Here is a 22,322-nt window from a genome sequence, read left to right on the forward strand (position 1 = left end):
ATATCCTAGGTCTTTCACTTCTTCCACGTGACTAACTTCGCCAAAGTGCTGAAGGCTGGTTTTGTTTCAGCATCCCAGATTTCAGGATATGGACTGAGACGGTGCTGGCCAATACTCTGCACCATCGAGAAATGAATCCCCAGGAGCAGTTTGGCATCCTGCTGGGGCCAGCGCGGCTCCGTCAGATTAGGAGCACACTTGGTATGTTGCATAACATGATTAAAGGCCATTATCAGTTACAAGCGAAAGATCTAGTCAAATTTTTTATTAAATGAAGTATTGAATCCTTTGTTGAAACTACCTTGAAAAAAGTAATTCTGTAATTAAAGTTTAACTTTAGAAGTTGAGAAGTACAATGTTGACACAATTTATGGAAAACAACCTCTTGAGCATCACGCTTGGATACAGATTCTTGTACCATTGCCAAGTTTGTCAGTATTTAAACTTATCGTGTGAATCATATTTGGTCATTGATAGTAAAACTATGGACTGGGTAATCTGGTGGTTGACAGCAAGAACACAGATTCTCATGTTTTTAATACAAATACTGGCTATCATCATAGGATCATATACTTCTTGCCTCCTTGGTAAATCAGGTTTATGTTGGGTAGATGTTCTCAAACTGTCTTTCTTGTTACTGCACATCTGTAAAGGGAGATTACTTACTACTTTCAGATGATTGCCCTATTAGCTCTCCCCTTGCCAAGTTCCACTTGCCAGCACTGACAGTATTACCATGTGAGGGAAACCTTCACTTCATCGAGGACACTGCCACATATGGCGAAGCCTGGAGCGACAGCTCAGGCAGCAACGTTACCTGGAGATACTTTACAGCGCCGCAGCTTCACATGTACGTCACTCTCTTTGACCGGTCATTCACTCATGCTCCATTGTGTTGTTTCTCACTACAAGTACAACATTGCTGTATAGTCTAACAGTAGTATAAGTAGAATTGATTTAGAACCGCTATTACTTATACTACTTCTTAAGATTACAGTAAATTAATGATAAGATTTCAGATCCAATTTAACAAAAGATATGAGGCATTTAATTTTTAAGGTGTAGAGACTGTATCAGGAAATATATGTAAATCAAGTATTGATGAAAATTTAGTGTTTAGGAGGACAATCTTACAGTGTATTTCATTATGTAGAGGAAGAGGTGTACACTTACACTGTATTTTGTAGGGAGTATAAGGTTTTGTGGTCTTCGTCATTCAGTGTTACAAAGAAAAGAACTTTGGATAAGAAAAGAGGATTAGATTTGGATTATCATAGTAAACAACAGGAAGTCAAAATCTCTAAAAATGTCTTTATTACAAACACTCAATGTTGTTTCCCTGCTAGGCGTGAAAAATATGGGCAAGACCTTCACTACTCCGGTGGGGGCTACGTGATGACTCTTGGAAACACCTACAACGAGACACTCAGCATTCTCAGCGATGTATTTGATAAGGACTGGATCAATCTGCGGTAAGAGTTACTGGAGAATCTAAACTCAAGTCATATCCTGAACTCACCCTGAAAGAAGTTTATTGCCCCAAAAGTGATGTGAAGTAGATTTTGACTGGAGGAAACTTTTGGTATTGAGTCAGACAACAGAGGATTATGACTGGTTCATATTCTGGTGGCTGTGTTCAGTTTCATATGAACTATGAAATTTGAAATGTTTTTATCTTTTTCACCCTGCATTTTGTGTGGGTATGGAAATAAGAGCATTCACAAGATAGGTGTCAAACTGAATTTGTTTAAAGGAAGAAAGTGTTCTTGAAATTTGTGTGTACGTCAGAATCTGAGCAAACACGAATGTGTTAACAGTATATTCTCTCTCATGATACACAAGCTGTAGTCAATTAATGTCTATTTCAAAATAACCTGTTTCTTTGTAACAATACTAGCATTGTGTGATTACAAAGAAGATTTAATTGTTGTAATGCAGTGAATTGCATATCAGCTGTCTCTTACAGGACAAGGGCTGTGTTCATTGAGTTCTCTCTATACAGTGCTGCAGTTGACCTTACAACAACAGTCACCATCCTCCTGGAGTTCCCCTTGACAGGTACAGCTTTTAGAATCATTGGATTGAACAGATATGTTTTTTCTAAGACGTCTCCTAAGGTAGAGTTGTGTGCTCATTTAAAAGTCATCCCCAACTGAGATTTTCTTTATCATTTTGTATTTGCATCACATGGGTTTTCCACTAGGATTTACAAACACAGATTTTCTGGCCATACAACCTTTAATAAGTATTTCCAAACATGTCTGTCAGTGTCAGCAAGTGTTGATCTGAATCCATGATCTACTGCGATCAGTTTAGTCTGGTGTTCATAATGATGGTGTATTTTGGAGATGTGTTCAGTCTGTGTTTTCCAGCCTTGGGTGTAATTCTGAGGCCTCCTCGAAAGGAACTCAGGTGTTGTCAGCCTTCTTGAGAATTAATTCCTGTTTGTTGTTATTGAACAAAATCTGTATTTTACTTAAACATCTCTTAATTATTTTTTGCTCAGTGATCTCCCTACCAGAGTGCTGGAATGTAAAAGAAAAATCGTCTAAGAATCAAGACCATGTGCCACTCATCGTTTGTTTCAGGCATCTGGTCATCAAACTTTATATATTTTTCGTTACAGAATTTCCAACTTGACTTTAATTTACATTAAGTTTTGCCTTTTGGATCATGAATAGGGGCGGTGGGGTAGCCTAGTGGTTAAAGCGTTCGCTCGTCACACCGAAGACCGGGGTTCGATTCCCCACATGGGTACAACGTGTGAGGCCCATTTTCTGGTGTCCCCCGCCGTGATATCGCTGGAATATTGCTAAAAGTGGCGTTAAACCAAACTCACTCACTCACTCACTGGATCATGAATAAAATATACCCATGGTAAGAAATGGCAATGTCAGGAGAAGCACCAACTATATGTGTGTGTCATGGCCTTGTGTATCTTCATGCACCTGACTGTTTTGGGTTTTTTTGAATGCCTGCTGCAGGAGGAGCCCTCTCTAGTCAGTATGTATCAACCATCAAACTTCTGCGCTTCATCCCAGGCAGAGTTGATCCCCTCATGGTCTGTGAGGTAAGACATTCCCACTTACCATCAACCATCTCAAAATTATCAAATTGTTGGAATATAAATGGAAAGTGCTTTTGTCAGTTCTATGGTAACCTTGCGACGAAAGCAAAGATTGTATCAAATTGCTGTACAGTTTGTCTGACATGACCTTTACACTTTATCCCTAGAAACCAATGACTGATCCCTGACATAAACTGAGTCTGCTGCTTGCTCTCCAGGTTCTGTTCCTGCTGTGTGCCGTCTACCTGTTTGTCCATCTTGGGCTCACAATACGAGAAGAACGAGCCCAGTTTGTGAAGCAGTTCTGGAACTGGTTAGATCTAGTCATCGCGATGTTGACAGTTGTGTGTATTGGCCTCTACATCGCTTGTGTTGTCATGGCAACAGACACATTTGGTTACTACACTGCTCACAAGAATGATTTCACAAACTTTGAGATGCCCGCACACTTGCATGAAGTTATGCGTATGCTGCATGCATGGCTGTTGTTCCTAATATTCCTGAAGGTAACATTTAGTCACCTGTTAATCACACTGGGGCTCAGCCTCAAACATAGCCACTAATATACAGCTTTAGTAATTCACTAATCATTTAGCACACAAGAGTTACACCTTAAACTGTTTAATGTTATAGACTAATACAACACTTTCCTGAACACTGTTGTTGAATTTGCTGATATAGGAATGTATAACCAGATTATTCCTCTTAAGTTTACCCATGAAGATCCAGTTAAGAATTGGCCTTCAGCACACCCATGCTTGTCACAAAAGGAAACAAATGGGACCAGGTGGTCAGGATCGCTGACTTGGTTGACACACAACCTCGTATCCAATTGTATAGAATTTTGCTCATGCTATTGGGCATTGGATTGTTTTGTCCAGACTCAAATTTTTACAGACCACCGCCATATAGTTGGCAATAAACAACCAAGGAAAACCAAGTTCTGTGGATAGTCAACCTGAATATGACAATATTAAGAAGGGTATACATGTGCAAGTGTATCAGTCAGTGATAGTGAAAGTGGCATGTTGATCATGATAAACTGTGCCATGATATCATTGTACTGTGAAGTCTTGTAGATATGCTGGTGTCATCTCATGATCTCATTAATACTTTCTGAAAATACCACTTCAAAGGAATGTTGGTATGTTGACTCACATTTCCAGAATATGTGCTTGTATATTTCCATGATGATGCAGTGCAACTCCTTGTCATGGTTGTAGCTAGTGTATGGTAGGATACCATAGGATACCGTTATCATAGGATAACGGCAAGATAAATATTGTGCCCTGACTTGCTCTATGGATTTAGAAGAGGGTGTAGTCATGTACTTTTTCCCTATCACCACCATTTGTTATGATAAATAACTTGCAGTAATTCGCTGCTAGTTTTCTAAGTGATCAGATGTACTAATTAATGCATGTGTGCAATACTTTGTCTGCTCAGTGGTCAACAAAGTTGTCACTAGATCAGGACTAAATCATACTTTAAACAGCATAGAAAGGTGTGTGGAGTTACTAAGTTTATAACTATCAACATACCAAAATCTATTAATCTTCAATCATAAACATTATTAACATGAACGTGACTAAAGTTAGTGGCCACAGTCATTCGCTGATTTGAAGGAAGAATGAAAATCTCAAGGTGTGTATATTTTACAGGTCGTGCGACAGTTACGCTTCTTCCCTATGTTCCATGCATATGGGAAGACAATCTCAAATGCGTTGGGGAAGCTGGCTGGCTGTACATTAATATTCCTGCTGCTTCTGATTTCCTACGCTCAACTAGGATACCTGGTATGTAGCATAGCTTGGATTATACCTGGGTCCCATTGCACAAGCAGTTGTGTTGTTACCACTCTTGTTACAGTATAGGAGGTACGACAGTCGTAGTATTACAATAGCTTTCTGAAACGAGGCCTGTGTACATCAAATGGCTAGGTCTGCCTTTGCTATAAGATGTGCAGGGGCTGCAGTCACTAAGGATATATTTGGTAACAATTTAGTATCAATGTAGCCCTTACCTGGAAACACATGACTGATAGTGTCCTCTACCCTAGATCGATCACTGAAGATGGTATCAACCACTGTTTCTCCTTTTCCAGTCATGATTACACATATATTTCACATTAAAACTACATTTATGTCTTATTTTGATATCATATACAAATAATATCCTTTTCAGTATTTTGGAATGACCACCAGGGGCTTTGCAAGCTTTCAGTCAGCCCTACTTTCTCTGATGGGAGTCATACGTGGGTCATTTAATTTCCTATACTTCCTCCGCCACTGGCCCGTCATGACCCATTTCTACTTCTACTCCTTCTACGCCTTCGCCTACGGGCTGTTCATTGGACTGGTGATTGCCGTGATGCTGGACACATACAAGATCACTCACCAGACCCTGTTCTTCAAGTCTTCCCTGGACACACAGGACCATGAGATGATTGAGTTCATGATGAAGAGGTTCAAGCTGTGGGCAGGCATCACCAAACAGAAACCTGTATGTCTAGCTTACATATGGCATTTTGTTAACTCAGTACTGCCCCAAAAACCAGGGCCCCATTCCTGAAAGCAATCATATCGCTAAGGTAATCGCATCTCCCATACTTTAACTTAGACGTACGAATGTAGTAGTGCTATGGTCACTTTGAGGAACAGGGCCAAGGAAATTGCTGGATGAAGTAAAATTCCAGTCTAATAATCACATTTCTTCCTCACAAAGTCCCAGGTTGTCTCCCTGCACAACTGAGTCGATGGGTATGGGACCTGTTTTTGTCTCTTCCAATACTTTTCATAGTCTTACCAGTAAACAGTGAGTGCATGTTTTTAATATGAAAGGTGCACAAAATTGTAACATTCCTATCACATGTTTAATAATGTTCTTGCAGGCATTCCGATCTGTCCGGTTCAAGGGTCATCCTTCACTGCCAAGTCGAGCAAGTAGCACGTCCCGGCGTTCCAGCATCTCATCATCTCTCAGCAGTGGCAGTGATCCAGTACTCTCTGAGGAACAAGCCCTGTACCTAGAGCACCAGCTTGACAATGCTGTACCTCGCTGGGAGCATCTGCTCAACCGCTTCGACAGGGTCAGTTTTGTCAGGGTCAAGCATGATAAAGCAGACATTATTCACAACCAAGTTTATCCTTTCTGTTGTAAAAACTAAACACTCATTCACAGCAGTAACTGTCCGTAGTATTCTAGAAAATAATGTATCTGTTCAATCTTTCTGTTGCGACACTACAGCAACCAGTATTGAAATCATATTGAGTCTTTACCACATACAGTGATTGTAGGCCCAATGTATGATTACACATTGGTTAAATAACTCTATGTGTTGGTCACATTGTAGATTGAAAAGCTTGAGGTAGAAGAAGATCATCAAATGAGGAAGATTGAAAAAGAATTCAAAGGTTGGGAAACTAAGCAAAATAGCCCTCAACGAAAGCCACCAGTCAAACCAAAGAGCACCTTTGAGAAATTTCAGCACAACTTCAAGGGCAGGAGTCAGTTTGCAGGAAAAGACAAACATCTCGTAGGTCGAGATTCTGTTACACCTCCAACAATATCTGCAAGGAAACCAGTTACAAAGCCACAGGAACTGCGTCCTCACAGCTATGAAGGGGAACGTTCAGAAGCTGTGGCCATGAAAAATATGCAGGAGAAAAAACGTGACACAACCAAAAATGTGAGGTTTTCCAAACCTGCGTGGTGAAAAAAGGTGATAACCTAAGATAAGAATTATTTGCTGTGCATACGCATATAAGGATTGGACTCTACATAGTACCTCAATCACACCAAAGGTCTTTAACTATTTGTGTATAGTGTTCATAAAGTGATGACTAAACAATGTGCCATGACTTAACTGTTAACAAAACCAAATGCCAAAAGCTTCCACCACCTTCAACAGTCTACAGGCCAGGTCTAACAGTTTCTGTGATGTTCTGCTCAACACAAGGTCCTCAAGACTTTAGTGTTGTTCAGTGGAATTCTGTATAACGGGTAAGGACGCAAGTCTGAAGTGATGTTCCCAGGAATCTCTACAGATTATCACGTTTCTGTGATGTTCCAAGTAATGTTTATGGATCCACAAGTCTTAAGTGATGTTCCTAGGAATGTCTACAGATCAACAAGACTTCAAAGATTTTCCAAGCATTGTCTTTGGTTCCACAAGTGGTAATTGATGTTCCTAGGAATGTCTGCAGATTCACAAGTCTTCTGAGATGTTTCCACAAATGTCTACAGGTCCATATGTCTTCTGTGATGCTCATCTATGAACTGCTGATAATGGTGTCATGACATCTGTTCTTGAAGACTGAACTAATGCAGATTTCACACCGCTGCCTTCATGTTGCCTTGTGATTCCCTGGCAAGAGGTGTATCTAGCCACACAGCTGGGGTGGGCTCATGTCCACCTTTCATAATGTTATCCGTCCATGCGTGAGGTCAGTTGTTGAAGGTTCAGCCAGTTAGAAACTGTGATAAAGACACAATCTATCCCAGGGTTCCTAGTGCTGCTGAATGATCAATCCTGGATTTCAATTGACTGCATGTTTGTTATGTGTAGATATTAGCAACACCATGTGCCAAACCAGTGAAAACTACAACAGTAAATGGTCATATGAATGTCTCCAGTGTCTAGTTGTACAGTTTGTTTTGAATGTGAGTATTGAATTATGAAACAAATAATTCTCTTTTCTTGTACATGTGCCTTTACATTTTTATACCAATGGTTGCCAAATTCATACCGTCCCATTTCAGCCGATATAAAATGTTCTTTGTACATTGTGGAATGGTGTTATCAATTTGGTAGTTTCACCAGTAACGTTATGTGATAGTGTTGTGTTCATATTTCATCAGGTTATTAGATTATTTCAAACGAGACATTTTATGACATAAAATAATCTTAATAATGTTATGCATTTTTGTTAAGGCCAGACCAATATATTTTACTGATGTTTTTACTATGAAAATTCACTGTATAATGCAGATATTATGATGAAAATGTAAGATTGTTGGAACTGTTTCATTTTAATGTATTTTTGTGATGAGATAATTGTCATTTCAGATCAGTTCTGATAATGTATTTTTTATTTTCTGCCTCCTTATGATGATGCCTGTGGGCCACCCAAATATAGAACTGAATTGGTCTGGCCAAATTATTTACAGCAGCGATTGAGAGAGTGACAGTCAGTAGTATATGGTGTATCTTATTACCAAAGAAAATTAATACGAAACAGTAATTAATGTTTATTTATCTAATGAATATGACAGCTGAGCTTGTTGATATCAAAGTTTTGTGTGAAGAAATTCTTAATTTGTCAATGTGCTGACATTTTGGAGTTTACAACCTGAAATGATTTGAAATACTATACTTATGCATAATGATCTGACCAACATTTATCCAGGTATGTAAATGTCTTCTGTTTCTTAAAAACATTGTTTTTAAATGTTAAAGAGTCTCTATAAACTGGCAATGGGTAAATATTGGTAAAGATTAAAATCAGATTTTAAATATTGGTTGTGTCAGTTTTCATGACATGCCAGTGTAATACCTGCTTTGACCAGTAATTAACTTGATAATTTGAACAAATGCCTCCACTTATTTCAGTATTCAGGTTCTAATATTTGAAGCACAATGTCTACCTGTGTTTATCACATTATCTATATGAGGATGTATCTCAGCTTCTTGCTTCTGGTTGACCTGTTATAAACTGTCATTGAAAATGTATGATTATACTCGGTAATATTTTGGAAACAAAATTCACACATCTCAAAAGTTTCAAACTAGGGAATAGTGGTTTCGTATTTTCTTGTGTCCAAATATGAACATCTGGAACCAAATCTGAGCAAATATGCTTTCACATTCAACTATGTCTAAAAATATTCACTGGTGGATGCAGGAGTTACTTCCCTTCCTCATCTGTCAGACAGCTCCACAATGATTGTTGACAGCAAGAGCCAAATAATTCTCTTTCTATGTGATCAAAGATTAAATATGAAATATGGACATGTCTTCTGTGAGAAGCTACTTGCAGGACATATACAGCTGGGATTTTAGGATAAAGGTACTCTATACATGTTTTCTGAAACTGGTGGTACTCTGAAATGTATCTATGTACAGTCTTTGTGTGGATCTGCTGTTTCTGTACATAGCCCACTGTGACATTACACTTCATTCCTACCTCATTGTACTTATCAAGTGAAACAACAAATTATTGTTCTTCTTATGTAGCACTGGCGTAGTAATCTGTCAGAATCATCCAAAATATATTGTTTTCTGGAGTCATTTGGCAAGCAGTATGTTTTTTATAGATTTATACCATTCTTATTGTTTGTGTAATTTTCTCTGTACATAGCCTTTCAAGAAATATAAAAACAGTATGATGATGATTTAACATGAATGAAAAGATATTATCTCTGAGATATCTAAATGTGTGCTTGATGTAGAGGTAGCATTATTTCTAGTCTTGAGTATATTACCTGCTTAATCTATTCATTTATTTTTGTGTAGATACTATGTTATGTTACAATAATGCTTTATCGTTGAAGAAATGTGGTACAGGCTAGCATACAGAGAAAACATGAATGGATTATATAAAATCAAAACTGTGTCAGACATAATTCCACATGTCTACACCAATTGACAGTAAGGACAATGTTTTTGAAACAATTTAAACCAGGTTTTCCACATTATCTGGCTTACAGATTTGACTATGTCAAAAGCCACAATCATAATATTGATTGATAATATATATAGATTACATGTATTTTCATTTTCCAAACCACCCATTATAGGATGAAAATACAAACACAGTAAGTTGTTGTTATAAAACCACCACAAACACTCTGTGCCAAAGATATTGTACTCATATACACAATATATATTCTGTTTACAATGGTAAATAGATGGCCAAACTCTAAAAGCATGAATCTGTTTGTTGCAGCATGGATTGGATTTACAGGAATAAACCATTAAAAAATACAGTCGAACCCCGTTGATCCGGACGATTTGGTTCCAGTCGAAAATCGTCCGGATAGCAAGACGTCCAGTTAACTGGATCAAACAAGCAAAATGTGAAAATTAAGTGAAAGTAAAAAACATTCACATACGTATATCAAATGCCTTCCGATAGATTAAGAATGAAATCACATAGTGGTGCGGTAAACGGTATTGACATGACACATACACATGCACGTTGCACACATCTCTCTGTCCGGATAACTGGATCATTTTGTCAATGGAAATCTGTGGGAATGGTTTGAAAATTCGCCTTCCGGGTCCAGAAGCATGGGGTCCGGTTAACCGAGTACAATTAATGAACATATGTTTCGTTTCACATAAAAATCGTCCGGAAGGCGGGGTTTCCGGATATGTGGGGTCCGAGTAAATGGGGTTCGACTGTAGACACGTAATACTTTTACAATGATTGACTTGATAGTGGAGTATATACCTGAGTTTTATAATGTTATAATTTATGCTCGTCAATGCTCTGAACAGAATGTTCCATTGAATGTGATACTGGTGATCTTGTTTGTATTACCCATGTGATCTTAATGTTTATTGAAAGAAGGCACAATCTTCGTTTTTCAGGCATTAAGCTTACCTATCCTGTTTCATAGCTGGCAGTATACTATCCATTGAAAAAATGTTTCATTGATCAGTATGATTATCAACCCATCACCTGACTGTATGTGCCATGTCACTGTCTGAAGATATGTGTAACAGATCCTGAAAAGAATACGGGAACAGAGAAGAGAAAAAATATAAATTCCTGTGAAACAGTCTCAGTTGTGATGTAAGGTCACTGTGGATAATTACTTAATATAAGTAGGGTGGTGTAGCCTATTGCTTAAAGTATTTGCATGTCATGCAGTTTCAAATGGGCACAATGTGTGAAGCCCCAAGACATCATATTGCTGGAATATTGCAAAAAGAAAAAGGGGCGTAAACCTCAACTCATTCACTCTGTGTGCATGTGTAAGATTTCATAAGTGTAATCACCCAAAACTCGGGTGTCCAGGGCCTTTATTCTCGAAACATTAGCAGCCCTAAGAATTCTTAACTTTGGTCGTAGCCAATGTGTTAAGAATGGGCTTAAGAACTTCGTAGGGCTACAAACGTTTCGAGAATAGCTAGCCAGATCAACAAATTTGTCACTATAATCACATGCTCTTCAAACTGATGTGTCAGAACAATCCATCCATTTTTGTCTCTGTTTCCATCCTGCAGTAATGCCTGACAAATGAAGATTGTACTGTGACATGAATGATTTATGTATACTGACGATACGTGTCTAGGCATGTAGATCTGTTGTCCACATTTAGCTACTGAGTGTTTAGTGCTACATGATCTGTGATATAACAATATGCCGTCCCTTTACTTTACACGGTGCCGGTGATTGGTCAACCTCATTTTGAGCTTTATAGGATGCTTCAAATGATCAAATCCTGTTTGTTTATGTCAGAAGTAAACACACCTTTGTCTCACATGACCACCTCTTGGCGTACTGCTGAACAGTTGGGGAGGAACACTCAGGAGGTTAAACACCAGAATGGCTAACATCGGCTGTAGGAGAGAGTTAAATTTGACAGACTTTTATATATTTTATTTCATTTGGAAAATGTACCCCAGAGATGATTAATACAAAAGATATAGTCCCCAGATTTTTCTTCCACTGCTGTCATTTACACATAAAAACACCCAGGAAAACTTCCATATTCAAGCTTTGTATTTTTTGTCAGAATACAATATTTTTGCAGTGGAAGGTTTACATTTTAATGGCCATTATTTCAAGTCCATTCTATCCTCCCCACCTCTGAGCCCCCTTCAACCTCAGTAAAACATGGAGGTCTGTGTAGAGGTCCTTTCTATCAAGCAATACTTGGTTTTGGTTTAGATCCCAGTGTCCTCGTCATACAGTGAGTTCCTTCAGCAGGATGGTAATGTACATACATATATTTTTGAATGCTATTTACGTTTGTTTTCCAATACAAATCTCAATTCCTTTAACTATATTTTATATGTGACGACTGTCAATTTTTTGACAAATGGATATGATGAATTAAAAAAAAAATCAACTAGTAGATTTGTTTTTGTTCTGAGTCATCCGCATTGATGAATGTGGTGATCGAAGAACCCATTGTCATAGCTTACAGTGTCATGTTATGCCACACTCAGCTATAGTCCAGTCACATGGTTTCTAAATAATCGAGACAATCCAGTGATTAACAGTATGAGCATCAATTTACACAACTGGGATATAATTACATGTCAACCCTGTCAGCAAGCCTGACCACCTGTTAGTTGCCTCTTATGACAAGCACGAGTTACTGAAGACCAATTCAAACTTTGATCTTTATGGGTCAGATGAAACTGATGATGAAGGCAATGATATTATGCATATATATGCTTGAGGTGTGATAACGTTATGCCCTGCAGTACCCGTTGAAGGCCCATATGGCCTTTCAGGAAATTGCCTGACAAGACTTAGTAACTGGCCGTACACTTTATATCTCTCTCATGGATGCGGCCATCAGGAGAATGTTTCCAGCTTTATTTGATATCCCATGGATATAACCAAACATCACACAAGATACCATATCAAAATAACTCTTACTACCTAATATAGTCTGTCATACTGAAGCTTTGATTTGTCCTCAAAACCCTTATTTCCTTGTAAAATGATCAGAGATTTAAACACAATACGGCATAAGACACCAGTCACAAGTCCAGTGCAATTTGTTTCATTTGAGACTGATGCATTTCTCACTAATACATAATCTAATAATTGCTACAAAACCAAATTTTGCAGTGACGTGATTTGTCTCATAATTTTGGACACCTCAAGAAAAAATTTGTTTAACTAACATTGTTTTGTGTTGTGTTTTAACTTTTAACTTTTTATGAGGGGAGGATCACTTGCTGTAAGAAGAGCCAGGTGTGCAAGTTGCACCTGTGAAACTGAAATTTCACTACACACACTTGTTGATACCTGGTGTGAAATTCATTTTTGAACAGGCTGCATGTGCATATTTCTGATGTATGTATTACTTCTCATTCACTGGACATCCAACATGATTTACTTGTGCAAATGTCTCTCCCTAAATTTACAACAGAAGATGTCAACTATGAAATAGTTCCAAACAGGTCCACAAGGAGTTATTTTATAAACAACAGTATTTGGTGTAGAAAGATATAACCCAAAACCCATTTCTCCTGTAGCCTTCACATGGGAAACTTAAGTTTGACAACTCATTGTTACAGCAATTAGCCATGTTTTTGTCAGCCATGACAAAAATATATGAGAAATCCCCTCTGAACCAGCAAAATATAACACAGACAAGTCTAAAATATTCTATAACATACAGAGCAAATGTTTAGCAAGTTAACAATGATTCATAATAGAGGTTTCTAGTACAATGCAACTCGTTCAAATCTAAAGTAATGGGTCACAGATATAATATCACTTCACCAAAGTCTTGGTTTTCAGTGAGAAACAGTTATGCTGAATGTTTCACAGTAAGTGGTCTCTAAGATTCAGACAGATGTAGGTAGGTTGAATGACGACACAACTCCAGTATAACTCTGAGTCAACACAACAACCAGCCTTTACATACAGTCACTGATTATTTAGCATTCCAGTGAAGTATGGAACCTTTGCGTTCAGCCTCGTGCTTACCAACAGTCAAAACACAAATTCATCTATAGAAGAGTTCCTAAAGGCAGGAAACTCTAAGGCACTACCTTGAAAGGTGTGCCGCTTAAATACTACAAAAGATGATATAATAAATGTGACCCATAATAACTATCACTCAAAACTCTAAACATTGCGACTCAATACTATCACTTAATCAACAACAATACAAATTACAGAAAATACACTCTCGTAAATTTGAAATTGTTGAAATTTTAGAAGTTTTAACCCTCATGCTTTCACACTTCAAACACATGTTGTCCAACTTTCGCGTCATGGTCTCTGTCAGCGTGGTCATGTGCTGATTTCCTTGCCTGAGATTGTTTCTTTCTGAGCAACACTTCGCACATCAACCTCAAATTTAACAACACCAAAAGTTTGATGGAAAAGTTGGTGAGAATAGAGGCAGATCCTAATTCATGACAACAGTGTGACAACTTGGAAGTTGGTGTTGGCGAGTTTTGGGAATGTTCACACTCTGAAACTCGAGTTTGACAACATATGTTGTCAAACTTTCATTTGTTATGTGAAGTCCGTTTTACAGTACATGTACAATGTACTTCAGTCATTTCAACCAAGCCTTGAACATCTGGGGATCATAGTTCAGTTCAACATACCCACTGATACATGCTTGCCATTCGGGACAAGTTGATGGTATAGATGGTTAACTTAATTTCATGTCTATGGTCTGTAGCTATTATAGACAGAACAATTCCAATACAATATAGTTTGAAAAACAAAGTATGCCACAAGAACTCTTCCTTTCCAGTGTTTGACAGGAAGTCTCAGGCCCAGTTGTGCAATGCAATCACAGCATTAAACAATCACAACTCATTTACATTTATAGACAAAAGTGGTGGTGTGTGGTCCTGTGCATAGAGCTTAGGTTACAAATCAGTTAATGTTAAGCATTGTCAAAAGCGGAAAATTCTTGGATGGGTGACCGAGTGTGACATCTTGGCTCCTGAGAGTTCCCACGACTTCAGTCCTGTCCCACAATGTACCACATGAGATGCATATGGTCTCACCTTCACAAGAGTTTCTCCAAATTGCCTCTGTTCACCAAGCAGAAAAATGGGTACCCACCAGGATAAGTCATGAGACTATAATGTTCTTGCGCAGCTTTGGTTATCTGGGGTAATATTCAATAATAATCAGATTGTAACATATTGTAGCACTTTGAGCATGAACTAGTCTAGTGCTCTACAAAATACTCTGTATTATTATTATAGACATATGACATTAGTGCAACAGTCACTTTGTCAAAACCCCCCCAAGTGCCAATGAGACTCTGCTACTGCAGCATGTGAATGACTGAAAGTAAGCATGGTTCCATGCACCTTCAAGCATATTCCAGCACTATATCAGGGAACCCCAGAAAAAGGCTTGACGTGTTGTTCACATGGAACCTAAGTCTTCACTAGATACCACTGATACAGGCTTGACATGTTGTTCACATGGAACCTAGGTCTTCACTAGATACCACTGATACAGGCTTGACATGTTGTTCACATGGAACCTAGGTCTTCACTAGAAACCCCTGATACAGGCTTGACATGTTGTTCACATGGAACCTAAGTCTTCACTAGAAACCCCTGATACAGGCTTGACATGTTGTTCACATGTAACCTAAGTCTTCACTAGATACCACTGATACAGGCTTGACGTGTTGTTCACATGGAACCTAGGTCTTCACTAGAAACCCCTGATACATGCTTGACATGTTGTTCACATGGAACCTAGGTCTTCACTAGATACCACTGATACAGACTTGACATGTTGTTCACATGGAACCTAAGTCTTCACTAGATACCACTGATACAGGCTTGACATGTTGTTCACATGGAACCTAGGTCTTCACTAGAAACCCCTGATACAGGCTTGACATGTTGTTCACATGGAACCTAGGTCTTCACTAGAAACCCCTGATACAGGCTTGACGTGTTGTTCACATGGAACCTAAGTCTTCACTAGATACCACTGATACAGGCTTGACATGTTGTTCACATGGAACCTAGGTCTTCACTAGAAACCCCTGATACAGGCTTGACATGTTGTTCACATGGAACCTAGGTCTTCACTAGAAACCCCTGATACAGGCTTGACATGTTGTTCACATGGAACCTAGGTCTTCACTAGAAACCCCTGATACAGGCTTGACATGTTGTTCACATGGAACCTAGGTCTTCACTAGAAACCCCTGATACAGGCTTGACGTGTTGTTCACATGGAACCTAGGTCTTCACTAGATACCACTGATACAGGCTTGACATGTTGTTCACATGGAACCTAGGTCTTCACTAGAAACCCCTGATACAGGCTTGACATGTTGTTCACATGGAACCTAAGTCTTCACTAGAAACCCCTGATACAGGCTTGACATGTTGTTCACATGGAACCTAGGTCTTCACTAGAAACCCCTGATACATGCTTGACGTGTTGTTCACATGGAACCTAGGTCTTCACTAGAAACCCCTGATACAGGCTTGACATGTTGTTCACATGGAACCTAGGTCTTCACTAGAAACCCCCGATACAGGCTTGACATGTTGTTCACATGGAACCTAGGTCTTCACTAGAAACCCCCGATACAGACTTGACATGTTGTTCACATGGAACCTAGGTCTTCACTAGAAACCCCCGATACAGACTTGACATGTTGTTCACATGGAACCTAGGTCTTCACTAGAAACCGCTGATACATGCTTGACATGTTGTTCACATGGAACCTAGGTCTCCTGTGTGTCCAGCAAACTCTTTATACACTAGGCTTCCCCACCACTCCTTTCTATAAATATGTTAATCCAAGGTCACTTTCATTATCTTTCTATATGAGTGATATCACAAGCAGTGTTTCCAATGTCCTCTAAACCAGAACATAGACCAGTATAACTGCAGCCCTCTGTAGTCAATAATGTATCCTCAACTCTGGTATAGTCATACAAAACTTTATTAATGATGTTAGGCATTGACTTTCAATGTGTACAAAGAACATTCTCATTAAAAAATAAAAAGATCATGCTGTAAAGAACAAGGAAATTATTAAAACATCAAACTTCAATGGTCAGAGATAGCTATACATAACAGCAAATGTAGAACAAGGTCAGAATAAAACTTACATGTACAACTATGTGATCTTCTAAAGTGAAAAAACAGCAAAAGCATATATGTCTTAATGACAAGGTATTCACCAGCTTGCAGGAACCAGGACTGAGATGACACAGCAGGTTCAGTGCTGGTTTCCTGGGTCACTTATTACATAAAAAGGGAGACAACTGTTGGTTTGCCAATTTTATCAATGTGTAAAAAAATAGTTCTCTCTAACACAAAAATGACTATTTTCATAAGTATCAAATGAAAGTTAATGCATGTTTTCAGTTTTTGGTATAAATGTGAAATTTTATCCATGAATTGGAACCATTTCAAAAACTGTCCAAAAATAACTTCTCTCTTTCACTTCTGTTATTTTACTGAATGAATGGGCAGTATATTTCAAGAATCCCAAAAAGTAATACTGAACACTAATCCACAGAAACGTAATGCACATATGCCAGAGAAAATTCAGTTATTACAATTAATATTGAGTGTTAGTAAAACTGATTGTATAATCAAAACACCTAGCAAACTGAGATAAGTACCTCTTCGTCCAACACATTCCTTTGAATCATATCATAGAAACATCACAGAAATAAACACATTGCTATTGTGACATCACAATAAACCGATTAGAGGTGGAGACTGTATTGAAGAAACAACCAGTATGACATCACTTTTACATATGGTGACTTACCGGGACAGGGACCTCTATTATCACAAACATCCCTATCACAAATATAGCTGTTTGCCACATGGCAGGCATATTATGAGGTATCATCTAGAACCTGTATTTTGGCACATATAGCCTCGAGGATTACTAGTACGTGAATGAAGAAGCTTGTTTAGACCAGTCAGTCAGTTGTGCTTTGTACAGATTGAACAATATATCAGTTTGAAGGTATGTCAGCCTGTTGCACACAATCCAAAGTGATGCAGGAGATATGATCACCAAGTGAACATGTTATTGTTTGGACAAACCTAGAAAAGTAATCAAGGCAACTCTGTGATTCAAACAAACCATCACAGCCTCTAGCCCTTCCATGGAGTAACTGAGTTTCGTTTTGAGAAGTAACAGTGGTCCATGGCTGTATAGCAAGTTGCCAGACACTATCAGTTAACTATGGAACCCCTTCCACCTACTGACAAAGCTAGGCACCCATTGTGACCACCTCATCAGCACACAACAGCTGGTGATCCTTGTCTGTGTACAGATCCTTGTCCAGGAGGACCATGATCTGTTTACATACGTCTGGCAGGAAGACCATGCTCTGTTTACATATATCTGGCAGGAGGACCATGCTCTGTTTACATACATCTGGCAGGAGGACCACGCTCTGTTTACATACATCTGGCAGGAGGACCACGCTGTGTGTGCACCTGCATCACAGTGGACATAAAGCTGCAGCCTGGCTAAACAACAACCAGTATTCAATAGAAATGATATATATTTGAATGTGACACATTATTTCTTTGTGAATGTGAAAAGATGTGAACTGCACAAAAAAGGATTAGGACATAGCATGTAAACATCAATAGCCAATTATAAAAGGAGTGAAAAATTAATTCCATCCTGTGAGGTTAAAAAACACATAGATCATAAGTATCTTAAACAAGAATGTTTATGAAAATTGGAAATATCCTCTGAATATTTAAAACACAACATCTTAAAATGGTCATGTTTTACATGACAAAACAGTTGGCTGAAGCAGGACCAATCACCGTTAAAAATATGGTATTGTTTCCAGTAAGACAAGATTGCAAAGGGTTCAGTGTTTCTGGCAAACAATAACTTTGATCATCATGCCATAATAAATCATCATTTTATTTTCATTTATGTCTGCCATATGTCATTTTATCCTTCACAATCGGCTATAGATGCAGAAAATCACTGTTCATTCTCTTATGTCTTGCTTAATGAAATACACAGTGTGATAATAACAATACTTCTTTTGTATCTGTGGACAGTAATGGACACACTGATTCCTGGATCAGTTTGTTATAAAATTTAGAACACAAGCAGAACCTCCTCTTCTTGCTAATTTTCAAATATTTAGATAAAATCTAAATAATTGTGGATTTAACAAAACTTAGGCTCAGATGTGCACACGGATGAAAATAAAGGTCGAGTTGTAGGAAGCAGTGTACACAAAGTCAGAGATCACCAGGGTGAAAGAACCAGCATCACGTGCTACAGCAAAATTCTGGTGATAACTGCTATATCACACGGCTAACAATCATCACTACTTCAGCCTATGATCACAGATTATAAAACCAGTCTACAAGTTTTAGCACGTTATGTGACATATTGCAGACATTCAGTGTGATGAATAACAAAATCAGTCAAAGTTCAAAGTGAATATTATTTAAACATCAGCATCAAGACACCCTTACAAATTTCCACTTAAAAACTCTATACCTGACAACTCTAATCATCACTTTTAGGTCATTGAATTAATCTTCAAACTAAATACTCTCATTTCCATAGTCTTCCTGAGAATCAATTCCATAGTTTCCGGTTTTCTGTACAGTAAAATGGTAAAAGGATAAATATTAAAAGGCCAAATATTAAAACAGCCCAACCAAATTGTTGTTTGCATTAGAGATAAGCCTATCTCATTTTACACAAAATTATAAAAAAAAAAACGTACTTGACTGAAATATTTTTTGACATTTATCTTAAAACCTATTTTTCACAGTGACAACTGCAATGAACCATGACACACAAAAAAACCCATTATTTTGCCTGTTCTCATTACATTTTACCATGGATATCTGTAAGACATTGAACTGGTTTGGATTGACAAATGTTTAGTTATCACATTGTAAACTTGATAACTAGAGTTAAACAAGTTGCTAAGATACACTTTTGTGTAAAAAAAACAACACCTACAGAGAGAAAACATGCTATTAAAAGTCTAAAGACATACCATCCAATACACAGATTTCATCTATCACATGCAAACAATCATTGGCTTGACTGCTACTATTACTGATAGAAAAGTATAAAAATTAAAAACAATGGAATGTACACAACAAAGCAAAGCTAGATGACATACAAAAATAGTACCGTAAACAAAAAAATTCTATCTACACCTTTAGCTAGGAACACATATTGGCACTAGCAAAATATGCATAGCAAAATACACATCTTGAAACATTCAAACTGTCCATACTTCACAGACCTTAGAAAAAGAGCTAAAATGTCATGACGTAAGTGTATATTTCAATGTAGTTTACTGATATATACAATAAAAATGGTTTTCTTGATTTTCAATTTGTATTGTGTATTATGTCATCTATATATACCATACAAAATTATTTGTTCTTTCAATAAAATCTGTTTAGAATGGACAAAATACTTAAGAAAATAGTGATTGACTGGCTTAACACACTTGAAGTACTGTTGCAAAAATAAACTAATCTATTGCATCCTGGTGATTGACTAGACAACGTATATGGAAGTAAAGATCAATTAATGGTATGACAACATGACAGTCACATTTAAAGTGTGTGCTCAATATAACCGCCAATATAACTGGGTGTAGTTTGCACTGGTCAGAGGACCTTGACAAATACATTCATCAACACTGATATCAACATTTACAGGATAAAAATTAGCAAGACAGCTATCTGTACATAACTACTGCCTTGGCATACAAGAATCTTGGAAACACATCAAGCTTGTGTTAATACAGTATATGAAATAGCGTCTGCCCGGCGGCCCGCTGCTTACAATTTTCATGGCAGGCTTACACCTGAATTTTGTAGCTGGCTCTGTGCACCAATACATTTTCCAGTAGTATATGTCCATGTGACCATGTCACTTACTATGGGAAATAGTTTACAATTGTGGTAGCCAGATGACATCAGTATGTATAGTTCATGATCAATCAAACTGTAACTTCCACAGATCAGTCTACCCATTTATCTAACACTAAATGTGACCGGTCTAGAGAATGCTTTCAGCCAATGAATAATGTCATTCTTTTCTGATTCAGATGGCAGTGACACTAAACGAATCAACAGTGACCACCAGGTTATAATTTTATTAAATTTGCTTTTGCACATGTTTAAGTTTACCTCACTAAAAGTAATTCATTAACTACTTTATTTTAACACCACATCTCAATTTCCTATTTTTAATACAGGGCTGGTTAGATGTTAACAGGGCCGGCAACATTTTTTAACTATCAGACCTGTGGACTTCCGGGCACTTTAAAGGCGTTTCATGCACTGGTTAATATTGATATCTAGTATTGAATACCCTGGTGTTAATGGTATTCAGGGTTAATGTGGTTAAATACTCAAGTATGTATGCTAAAGGATCAGTGTTGGTATAGCCAGGTACAAAATCAATACCTACCATCCAGTATATTTGTAGGGCGTCTCACACAAACACTGAAACAAATGGCTTGCAAACTGCATTAGCAAGAGTATTGTGGATGATGAGGAAAAGCTGGTGGCAAACACTGATGTGACTACTGGATATTGCATTTTGATAATGACTGTAAATGAGCTGAAACTGTAGCACAATTTGCAAGACTGCCACTATGGTAAAAATAACAATTAGAAGCTGGCCAGTCTCCATGTACAGCTGGGATAGTCTTGCAACACACATTGGTATCTGGTTACAATATCAACTACACAATCACAAGAATGGGCAATCATTGTAACTGAAATGTGAAATATGTCCAGGAAACTATTGCATACAGATATGATGGAGTGACAATTTACCTGAAGTACATGTCAGCATTCCTTCCAAGTGATTCCATGATTGTTTATTCCAAATTTTGTTTCTTATGACTAACCTTTGCTTGAGGTATAACATTTTTAAGCTAAACTTGATCCTGATTTCTGATTTTTAGTGTACAATGAGACCCCAGATATGGTGACCCCATATATCCATGGAGATGCCAACCCCAAAGTGTTTCAAATAGTAGTTTCAACATTCAAAATTAGTAGTTTGACCATAAAATTCGTAGTCAACTAAATAAACAAAATCATGATGGATTCTGAGAAAATAATGAATGATATTACGGTCACTTGGTGAAATTATTTCCACTTGAACTAAATGTGTCAATCGCAAAGGCATTGAAATCAGCTTCGCTAAAATTATGTTTGTTACTTGTTACTTCAAATATGTCATTAAATATGATGAATGGAAGATGAGTCCAAAAATGTATTTCATCGTTCAAAATGTATGTTTTTCTCAAAATATCAGAACTTTAATGCATTTTATTCAAATTTTGTAGGATTTCTAGTGGAATTGTATTGGTGTAGTTTTGAAGTAGCGACTACGATAAAACCGTAGAAGTTGGCATCTCTGTATCCGGATTCCTTGCCTTCAAGTCAGTTCTCATGAAAAAAACCAATTTCTTACGCTATAAAAGTGACTTTGCTGTTTACAAACCAACCAGGTAAAATAACACAAAATTGACTTACATTGATCATCCACTGACCGT

At 37.7% G+C, this 22,322-nt stretch overlaps 1 protein-coding gene across 1 annotated transcript in view; it reads left to right on the plus strand.

Moving 5' to 3' along the window:
* The window catches only part of LOC137284355 (polycystin-1-like), a 58,907-nt gene extending 46,755 nt beyond the window's left edge, over nt 1–12,152 (plus strand). Inside the window, exons 34-43 of the mRNA XM_067816133.1 lie at nt 71–201; nt 676–850; nt 1,347–1,472; nt 1,967–2,058; nt 2,985–3,070; nt 3,286–3,573; nt 4,729–4,863; nt 5,252–5,569; nt 5,958–6,155; nt 6,420–12,152. Coding sequence (XP_067672234.1) covers nt 71–201; nt 676–850; nt 1,347–1,472; nt 1,967–2,058; nt 2,985–3,070; nt 3,286–3,573; nt 4,729–4,863; nt 5,252–5,569; nt 5,958–6,155; nt 6,420–6,782 — 1,912 coding nt within the window. The 3' untranslated portion in view covers nt 6,783–12,152. The remainder of the gene's footprint in view (nt 1–70; nt 202–675; nt 851–1,346; nt 1,473–1,966; nt 2,059–2,984; nt 3,071–3,285; nt 3,574–4,728; nt 4,864–5,251; nt 5,570–5,957; nt 6,156–6,419) is intronic.
* Nucleotides 12,153–22,322: the final 10,170 nt, after the last annotated feature.

The sequence above is a fragment of the Haliotis asinina genome, chromosome 5 (genome assembly GCF_037392515.1).
Source record: "Haliotis asinina isolate JCU_RB_2024 chromosome 5, JCU_Hal_asi_v2, whole genome shotgun sequence".
Lineage (NCBI taxonomy): Eukaryota > Metazoa > Mollusca > Gastropoda > Lepetellida > Haliotidae > Haliotis > Haliotis asinina.